Source organism: Cheilinus undulatus, linkage group 17, assembly GCF_018320785.1.
Source record: "Cheilinus undulatus linkage group 17, ASM1832078v1, whole genome shotgun sequence".
Lineage (NCBI taxonomy): Eukaryota > Metazoa > Chordata > Actinopteri > Labriformes > Labridae > Cheilinus > Cheilinus undulatus.
Window position 1 is genome coordinate 35,301,245 of NC_054881.1, and position 10,998 is coordinate 35,312,242.

The following is a 10,998-nucleotide window of genomic DNA, read 5'->3' on the forward strand; positions in this document are numbered from 1 at the left end:
TGGGAGAGACTTGGCAGAGAATAATGTCAACATCGAAATTCACAAAATTATGCATAATGAGTGTAAGTCTTTCACACAGGAAAAATACACACATAAACGCTTAAGCAATGCATTGAATACAAATAGAGTTACGGTTATTTCACTGACAAAAACTACATAGAGGTTATGAAAGTTTATGAGCTCACCAGATATCAGAGAGGCTGTTGAATAACCTAGGATTAAAGGTAAATGTAAAGATTAAATGTTGATGGTGTAACATTTAGGATGAGATGTAAATCTTGCAGGCGTGGAGTATACTCTTTTCCAGAAGTACGGCCTGAATACACATCAGGGTTTATGACAACTGTGTGACACAAGGGCGAAGAAAAGGGCAGGAAGCCTGGCCACTGACCCTGCACACCTCGACAACCATCTGTTCGAAAAGCACTCCCTGGAAACTGCAGATCCATTAAAGCTGTGAGCACTTCATCAGCCTCCTAAAGCTCAGCCAGCACAAACAATCATCTCTCTATTTAGGGCAAGGGCCTGTTATCTTTACTACTGACACCATTACTAATTCATCGGCTGCAACATGTTACCAATGTCAAATCACTTATGGAGGATGTAGTTCAAATAGCAGATGGATTTTGATCAAATTAAACATCAAAACCTCTAGAAGAAGCAGGATGAAGATGCGAGTGATTAATTAGTGCTCTTATATAATATCAGGTCTCATTTGTTCAAATTAAATTTTCTAATTATTATAAATCGTTCTGAAATTAATTCATCAAAAAGCTAAGAAATCTCAATGACTACATAATTGTGCAGCATTCATTTCTTTGTCAATGATGAATAGTTTCATATTCTTTTAAATTACTAATTAACTAGAAATTACAACAAAGGACACAGTACATAAAGAGCATTCAGCAAGTATTCCCTTCATTATTTTCAATTTTGTTAAGTACAGCCTGATGCTACAGTCCATTAAATTCGTTTTTATTCTCATTCATCTACACTACATAGTGAAAACAGAATTTAAGAAATGTTTGCAAACCCACTTAGTTGAAGCAGTGGTGGACTTAGCATTTTTTGGGGAGAACACAGGCGTGGGGCCCCCCACATCAGTTGCTAGGGTTGGGTTGGGTGTTGTAAAGGGCAAAAGTAAAAGCTATCAAAATCCATCCATTTTCTATACTACTTATCCCATTCGGGGTCTTGGGGGGGCTGGAGCCTATCCCAGCTGTCATTGGGTGAGAGACAGGGTATGCCCTGGACTGGTCATCAGTCAACCGTAGGGCTGACATATAGAGACAGACAACCAGGCACACTTACTTCACACCTACAGTCAATTTTAGAGTCACCAATTAACCTAACGAGCATGTTTTTGGTGGTGGGAGGAAGCCAGAGTACCTGGAGAGAACCCACGCATGCATGGGGAGAACATGCAAACTCTGCACAGAAAGGCCCTGACCGGGAAGCGAACCAGGGACCTTCTTGATGTGAGGCAAAGGTACTAACCGCTGTGCCGCTGTGCAGCCCAGCTATCATAATTCACAAAAATATTTCAGATGTATCATTTACAGCTTGTTTTTATGCCACTATAACACAGCTGGGTTTAAGGGTTAAGTTAGTTATGTGTTCATTGGGTCCTTAGTAGTCTGGGGCCCCAGGCATTCGACTACCTTTGACTTCGTGGTAAAGACCCCTTCTGAGTTGAAGCACCTTTTGTAGCAATTACAGCCTTAAGTCTTTTGTAAAACGAAGCAACAAGTTTTGCACATCTGGATTGGGGGATTTTCTGCCGTTCGTCTTTGCAAATCCTCTTAAGCAGAAAGACATTTTCAGGTCTCTCTAGAGGTGTTCAATAGGGTTCAAGTCAGGGCTCTGTCTGGACCACTCTAGGACATTCAGAGTCACTCCTCTGTTTAGGATCATCGTCATGTTGGAAGGCGAACCTTTAGTCTAGTCTGATGTCCTGAGCGCTGTGTAACAGGCTTTCATTAGGATATTGGTGTACTTTTACTTATCTAACTTTCACTCAACCCTGATCAGTCTCCCAGTCTCTGCTGCTGAACAACACCCCCACAGCATGATGCTGCCACCACCATGTTTCACTGTTGTTCAGGGATTGGGCAGGTGATAAGACGTGTCCAGTTTCCTCCAGATACAACGTTTAGAATTGGGACAATCAAATAAATCTTGGTTTTGTCAGAGCAGAGAATCTTGTTTCTCATTGCCTGAGAATCCTTCAGGTGCAAACTCCAAGTGGGCTTTCATGTGTTTTGCACTGAGGAGAGGCTTCCATCCACCCATTCTGCCATAAAGCCCAGATCAGTGCAGGGCTGCAGTGATAGTTGTCCTTCTGGAACTTTGTCCCATCTCCGCACAGGATCTCTGGAGGTCAGTCAGAGCAATGATCCAGTTCTTGGTAATTCTTCTCCCATCAACTGCTGTTTGGCTGGATGACCAGCTCTTGGAAGAATACAGGTTGTGCCAAACTTCTCCCATTTGAGAACTATGGATGCCGCTGTGCTCTTGGGAACCTTCAGTGCAACAGAATTTTTTCTGTGCTTTGCAGCAACCTTGTCTATAAGCTCTGCAGGCAGGTCCTCTGACTTTGTGGCTTGGTTTTTGCGCTAATATACATTTTCAGCTGTGAGATTTTCTACAGAGTGGTGTATACCCTTCCAAACCATGTCCAATCAATTCAATTGGGTGAATTGAACTGTTGTACGAGTATTTTCTCGTCTTCCAACTAATTGATTTAACACTATTTAATTAGTGATTAGTTTAACTTGGTGTTTCCGGCAGCTGAATACAGTTATATTATCACTGAAACACTACGTAGTGTCAAACTGTAGCTAAAGGAGATGGTGCATTCACTGTATTGTTAAAGTGAGATATTTGGAGCAACTTTAGAGGGCATGATGATGATGTGACGGAAAATCTGCAACAAGTAACTTTAAAGCTATGCCATGTTTAATCTCATACAATCCTGCACACTCTTCCCTCGTGCACTGACATTATCCTGAAGTCATCAGCTGTTCTACCCTGCAGATCTGCATCCCACCTTGATCATACTGCTGCTGTCTTTTTGAAAATGTCTTCTCTCCTCCTTTCAGGTTTCATCGTCTCATTGTCCAGCACTTCTACTACATGAGTCTGGACTCCACAGGGGGAGATTTCCTGCTGCTGCTCAGGGCAGACGTCCTTCAATTTTTCAGATCCCCCTGTAGAGACTAAGCGCCAAAGACTTTCTGACAAGATTTAATTACCACATCATCTTCTCTGTGTAAAAATATCTGTATTCAAATCCAGTCTCTCCTGATTGAAATGGGAATCTAGCGGTCTTCCTCACTGTTCACTCTAGATGTGTCTTATTTAACTCACTGTAATTACAGCCTGATACATATTCAAGCTTCTGATTCCGCTGCAACACCTCCAACTCTGACAGAAATGTTTAATGAATCTCATTCTCACTTTTCTGCTGGTACAGTGAACACTGAACTAAACTCCTTAATCTCTTTATAGTGGCCGGTGTGTGTCACGCTCGGTCCATGCTCTGACATGCAGCGCGTCTCTGCACAGAATGCAAGGTCCTCCTGTCCTTGTGTGTTGTGTTTATCAGTGGGTACTATAACATTTTGTCAGCATGCGTCTGCAACAGTGTCATCAGCAGAGTCCTGTTGATCCCTAATCCAATGATACAACTTTGTGTACAGTGTGAAGGTCTCTGTGTTTTATTAATATCAGTATAATCTGACTAGATGCGATTCTGAATCTAGTCTTATCTTTACTCTCCCGGACATGGTGTCTGGGAACCATTAATCTAGATTTAGATACTAATGGCAATGATTAATAATGTATGTAGTTAAAGTGACCGCTTGAGCAGCATCTTAAAGCTCCTGTGAGGATTTCTTAGCTGGTTATGAAACAGCTTAGAATTAATTCTGATGCATCTACATGACCTATAAAAATCAAAAAGATCACCAGGGAAAAAAACCTTATTGCTATATACAGGTACAAAGAAAAAAACTCATTATATCATGCAGAAGTTCACTTTTTCTCCTGGTAATTTTCTTCAAAAAGTTCAACTTTTATGAATTCTAGATTCAACTCTTATGAAGTAAAATATTCCAAGACTTTTTTGTTTTAATCTCGATAATTACAGCTTATGGCTCACACACACACACACACACACACACACACACACACACACAAATCTACATCAAAATATTAGAATATTTTGGAAGAGACCAATTTGCAAAGGTTTTCTGAGCCTTCAATCTCTCATTCTGGTTCAGTACACACAACTGCAATCATGGGGAAGACTGCTGACTTGACTCTTGTCCAGAGGACAATTACTGACACTGTCCACAAGGAGGGTAAGCCACAGAAGGTCACTGCTGAAAGGGCAGGCTGATCTCAGAAGCCGTATCAAAGCATATTTTGGGAAAAGTGTAAGAAAAGGAGCACAGGGAACAGGGATGAGCCCAGCCTTCAGAGGACTGTCAAGGAGGGGACTGAGGCTGGAGTCAGTGGACCAAGAACCACCACACGAACGGGTCCAGAAAATGGGCTACAAATGTGGTGTTCCAAGTGTTGAGCCAATCCTGACCCACAGATAATTCTTTAAGCGTCTCACCTGGGTTGAAGAGAAAAAGAACGAGACCATTGTTCGGTGGTCAAAAGTCCTGTTTTCAAATTAAAATTTGGCATTCTATTTGGAAATCAAGGCCCCAGAGTCTGGAGGAAGTTCAGAGGCACAGGATCCAAGGTGCTTGAAGTCCAGTGTTTTCTTAGTTTCCACAGTCAGTGATGGTTTGAGGTGCCATGTCCTCTGCTGCTGTTAGTCCAATGGTCTTTATCGAGTCCAGAGTCAACGCTGTCAGCCATCTACCAGGAGATTTTAGAGCACTTCATGCTTCCATCTGCTGAGAAGCTTTATAAGGATACTGATTTCCTTTTCCAGCAGGACTTAACACCTGCCCTCAGCGAAGCCAAAGCCACCAGAAACTGGTTTGCTGACCATGCTCACTGTGTTTGACTGGCCAGCCAACTGGTCTGACCTGAACCCCATAGAGAATCTCTGGAGAAATGTCAAGATGAAGATGAGAGACACCAGACTCAATGATACAGGTGAGCTTTTTCTTTTCCTATATTTTGCCACATTCATTTTTTCCCTTTGCTGAGAAGCACCCCCACAGCATGATGCTGCCACCACCATGCTTCGCTGTGGGGATGGTGTGTTTAGGATCTTGTCTGCTGGTGAAAAAGCAGCATCACTTCGTCCTCTAATAAGTTTTCTTCAACAGTGTCTTTGCCACTCTCCCATAAAGCTTTGACTGGTGAAGAATCTGGGCAACAGTTGTTGTACGCAGAGTCTCTCCCATCTCAGCTGCTGAAGCTTGTAACTCCTTCAGAGTAGTCATAGGTGTCTTGGTGGCCTCTCTCACTATTCTCCTTCTTGCGCAGTCACTCAGTTTGCCTGATCTAGGCAGATATTAGCCATATTCCTTATATTTTTTGATGATGGATGTAACTGAACTCTGGGGGGTGTTCAGTGCCTTAGAATTTTTTTGACTTATACTTTTCAGTAAACTTTTCTTGGAGTGTGTTCCTAGAGTTGCTTGGAGTGTTCTTTTGTCTTCATGGTGTGATGGCAGCCATGAATACTGATTAATTAGTGACTGGACCTTCCAGACACAGGTGTATTTATACTACAATCACTTGAGACACATTCACTGCACTCAGGTGATCCCATTTGACTAATTGTGAGACTACAAGCAGCAATTATCTGGACCTCTGTTGAATTGTCAGTAGCTTAGTCATTAACAGGGTAAAACATGGAAGGGGATGAATACTTTTTTTAAAAAATAAGAACTGTATATGTTTTTGTTCCATGTTGCATTTGTAAGCTGCTTCTAAAATTACCTGAGATCAACCCAAGTGTAAATGCACAAGTCTGCAAGACAAAACATCACTAGAAATATGAGCAGGGAAAGTAATTATGGGAGTTGAGCAATTAGGGAACTTCTGCCCTGCAGTAATTAAACTTTTTTTCAGAATGAAATAATATTTGGTGATTTCAATGAGAAAGGACAAATCTTTGGTCTTATGAAGCAGTGATTGAAGCTTGGAGTTTCCTGATACAAATGCTCAGTTTGGCTTTGCTTTTATTACAAACTGTCTCACTTTCTCCTCTTTAACTCTCTCTATCAGCTGCCGGAGCTGCTCAGTGACAAAAGGCAGGCCGCTGTTTACCCTGAGCACTGCTGAGGTGTGAGGCCGTGTAAATGCAGCAGTGAATAATGTGTTCAGCGAGTCCTCCCTGGGTAAATACATTCACGCTTGAATGCTCTGTCTTGCTATGTTCTGAATATTTAATGGCTTTCAATTAGAAAACAGTTTCGACAAAGACTTCCCCGCTACCTGTATCCAGCAAGAAACATTCCTGCAGCTGCTCTAATGCTTGATTTTCCCAAGCACACATTTCAATCAGAGTTATGCTGTCATTCCACTGATAGAGGATTTTCAATGTCAAATAACTGACTCAAATCAAGGGCAGGCAGCCACTTGTGGGCCCGGGCGCCCTATGCACGGAAGAAGAAAGGGGAAATGGAATTCCCTTCGCATAAAAGGCTTCCTGATATCAAATCTGATGGAAGTTATCTTTTTATTGTAGTCTGCCTGGCCTCACTCCAAATCACTGCTAGCTGTGCCTTCTCATTGTGGAGACCATTTGAACCAAACAAAACCTTCCCCCGTAGCGCTACTGTAGCAGCATTAGTGCTGCTATGACTCTTTTAAATGGCACAAGAGCATGCCTGGTTTTAGTAATTAAAAAATGAATTAGGCTTAAAGAGAAAGAGATGAGAGAATGTAATTTAAGCAGCAAAAATGAATCAATCTCACATCTTATTAATAGCTCTTACTGAGATGGATTTTCTAGAAATGGTATTGTAATCTGCATTTTAATAGATATGAATCTACAATTTATGACAGCTTTGCTCCTTTTAAGGCGAAAGTCATCTCCATGACTCTTCGGCCTTGTCTTCTGACTCAAGCATTAACTTTAAAGTACTGAAATCAGTGCAAAAGTGCAGGTGTCATGGATGGAGCCAGGAGGCAATGTGTATAAGATAATATACAGTTAGTTATGGGGATTATATGGAGTATTAAGTATTTACTGTGAATACTACAAGGTTCAAACCCATACAGATGATTTTTCTTTCGCTATAATTGTTACACTCAAGTGTGAAATTTAAATTGGTGATGGAAAAATGACTATTTCTATGCCTTTGTGCCAAAATTATCAGGCAAACCTATGCAGAAGACTCACTAATTAAGAGATAAAAACAAGAATATAAAGCAAAATTAAAATTTTCCATGTATCTCACATTTCTAGAAACATTTCAGCCCCTATATTTCAGTCCAACAGACCGTTTTGCATGCAAACGCCTGTTTCAGTGCAGACACAGACTTGAAGATGAGGAAAAGAAGCGCACCCAGCCTGGAGCTCTCCAGGGTCCTGAACTGGTTTTGCATTTAGTCTGCATATCACAACTCCTAACCTCAAAATAAGTAATCAAATCCGCAATTAAAAGCATCGACACTCACCTTCCACCTCATCCTCAGGCAGGTTAACAGGGGTCCGGTAGGAGAGGACATCTGGAATAGTGCAAAGTCCCTTGTACATGAACCTGGTGGTCACAGCACGCACTGGCATTTCTGCGAGGGAAGACCAACAACTGTGTCGCGATCTTCATATAGCCTGGCTCTCCGGAGTTTTTTTTTTCGAGACAGACCCTTTACTATACTGCCTTTGTAATCTTTACAGGAAATGACACAGAAAAAAGTCCGTGAAGTTCAAGCCTCGTCGTGATATTTTGAAAAAATGAGTAAAAAATGCAGGAGAATGGAGCTTGGAAATAGACTTTCTTGTCGCAGATTACAGTAAAGCAGATATGAAGCGAAAAGGTGATGCCATTTCATTAAAATAAAAACTTTTCTGTCATAGCCTGGCAGACTAAGCGCAGGGCTAACTAAAAAATACGATAATGCCCCTAAAATGACCAGTCAGATGTTAATTAGCGCAATGAGGCAAAGGGAGATAAACAGTCATTCTTCTATCCAACTAATTCGGCTTGTAGAAAAAAAAATTGTTTAAGAAAAGCACTCAATAGAGAATTTTTCTGCCAATTCTGAGCGTTTTCTTCCTCTTCCAAACTGTCTATTCCCAGCGTTGTCTCACTTTTCTCTCTCGTCTCGACATCTTCTTGAAAAGAACAAAAACAAAACACGAATCGATACTGGAGGAAGATTGAACAGCAGCGGCAGCGAGGAGCTGATCCTATCCACTAAACCGGGAACAAACAAAATCTCGAAACATTTCTTTTTGTTGTTGTTCCTGGAGAGCTTCGGCATCAAGGGATATTCCTGGGTGACCCCCTCCTCCTCCTCTGATACAGACACGCTGTATGAGCAGTGAGCCTCTCTCTCCTGCCGTCTGCTCCGCTCTCATTTAGGCAGCACACACACACACACACACACACACACACAGCTGCACTGATAGACGCACACACTCATGTTGAATCTTCCACAGCGGAGTTCATTGAACGTTTTCAAACTGTCAGCCTCTGGTGGTAATGGGATTAGCTTCATTTTCTGCACAAGACCGAGCTGAGAGTTAAATGTCAACAACAGTCAAGAAAAATGTAGACCTGCTTGTTGGGGAAAAAAAAAAGTGCAGTTCAGGCAACAAGTGAGCCCTGTCAGCCTGTCTTTCTTTATACCTAGCTCATTTATGTTTGAGTTACTCACCAAAGCAGAATGTGTGCTAAATTTAGCACTTAAAGATTAAGTAAAGCCTGGCTATGTCACATTAAGCTCATTTTAACCCTCGGAGAAACAAAAGGCTAATTTACTAGCTTGCTGTTTGGTTAACCCTCGGATCCTACTATGTCCATTTTAAGGACATTCATCATTTTTATCATCATTATTTTGAGTTGATAGTCGCAATTTTATAGATTGAGGCATCAAATTTGGCCAAAGTTTTTATTTTTCTTCATATTAAAAAAAAAAAAAAAAGTGTTGCCCATAGAACTCTACTGACGCCAAATAGCTCCATCCATCCTTGTTGGTCCAAAATCTGGACAATAGACTTCCATTAAAAACATATTTTTTGACTGTGTGTCTATGGCACCAAAACAACATACAGCAACCTTTTCTATGCAGTCAGTCAATCACCAGGGCCCTAAATTTCACCATTCCACAGTGATCCAGCAGATAGTGCCAGCGCACCATTTTAACCCCTTCAGCGACGCACATGCAGGTTTTCTTCCATGGACTCAGAGTGTTTGAAGCGCTATTTCATCCACTAAACATCACGAGAATTAAATGAAACGATTCGTGCCACTAGATAAGGATGTCTGAGAGTAGGCTACATGTGTAAGGAAAAGTTTCTGTGCTCCTACGTGTGTGCTCAGGTGTGAATCTACATCTATGTTTACAGCTGGACATGCCATAAGTGGAGTGTTTACAGTTGAAAATGCTACCTCCGGGTTCTTCAGCCTGGGACTAAGAAAGGGGGACATTTGGACAATTTCAACTTTGCCCTCACTTCATAGCAAGTGGATGGACATGTATGAGGATGAACGGGTCCTTTCGATCAATGAGAGAGAATATATCATATCTCAAATATGCAGTAAATTTATATATGCGAGTAATTACCATAATCACGGTCACATTTTGGTTAGAGGTAGAAATACGTGTGTTCATGATTCATATCCTACATATTTCCTCTGATTTTTTATGCCTGTACATAAAATAAACCCAACATGAACAAATGCATTTGCTCGCATATGATTTGGTAGTGGGCGAGGCTCGAGAAAAGGATGGTAAAACTGGTGTGTTTTTTGCTCTGATAGACTCGTCTTTTCAGCATGGACGCTATCTCACTGAATCCAAGTAGGCATAGTGTACAATAATAGTTTTCTTTATGTCCAGAATATGGACAAACAGGGACAGACAGAGCTAAAATATGGCATTTGGCACTACAAAAAAAATTTCAATGCATCAAAATAAATTTTACTACTTATCATTGACATGGCCCAGACTGTATTTATTTTAAAAAGTTTTTCTTTCTAGACCATTTATTATAGGCAATATGGTGTTTTTGTGGGTTTTTTTTACCATGAAAAATAAAAGTGACATGGTGTACAATAACTGGCATTAAAAGGGTGTAACATTGAATTTTTAATTATTTTTTTTAGTGGTCAGGGTTGAAGTTGTTGAAGAGATATGAAGCAGTGAAAGTAAAAAAAAAATAAAAAAATAAAATGATTATTTTATTAACACCTTTCTGCACGTTTGATTTCTGGACATACTGGCCTCAACCATGCTCAAAATTACAAGGAAGCGAGGGTTAAATATCAATTCAGTTAAATACTGAATGAGAAATTTGAGTGGTGTGATTAAATAAATCAACAGAAAACACAAAATTTCCTCAAAATTTTGGCAAATAAATACTCCTGCTGACAGTAAGTATAAAGCTAGCGCTAGAAGAAGCGTGCTATAAGCTAGCCGACTAGCACCATAGGGGAGACAGCTAGCTTGCAGCTAGCTTGTTAACTTAAGGGGAAAAGAACAAGAAATACTAGCTGTTGACATCAGACTTGGATTTCTCAGCTGTTGATTGCTAAATTAAGAGGACTCACTGGTGAAAGTGCCTCTCTTCAACTTGTTTTCACAAGCTTAAAGAGTAAATAGATTTGTAGTTTAAAATTATGCAGTTCAGTCTGTGTGCACGTCAAAGTTTTCTGATCGCCACTCTCACACCTTGAGGCGCTGTCTCAATCAGAAAGGAAGTGCTGTGATTTGCCGGTGTTCTGACGTTCTACAGATTTGTAAAATAAATAAATAAATAAATAAAATGCTACCGCACGAGAAATGATGGCATAGTCTAGCCCTAACCCTGACCATTTACCCATTAGCAACGGAAAGTAGCGCACTTTGCTA

The 10,998-nt window shown here is 40.8% G+C and overlaps 1 protein-coding gene across 1 annotated transcript in view; it reads right to left on the reverse strand.

Moving 5' to 3' along the window:
* Positions 1 to 7,708, reverse strand: part of cabp7b (calcium binding protein 7b) — a 33,555-nt gene extending 25,847 nt beyond the window's left edge. The window contains exon 1 of the mRNA XM_041811530.1: positions 7,600 to 7,708. Within this exon, the coding sequence (XP_041667464.1) occupies positions 7,600 to 7,708 (109 nt within the window). The remainder of the gene's footprint in view (positions 1 to 7,599) is intronic.
* Between the last annotated feature and the right edge of the window lie 3,290 nt (positions 7,709 to 10,998).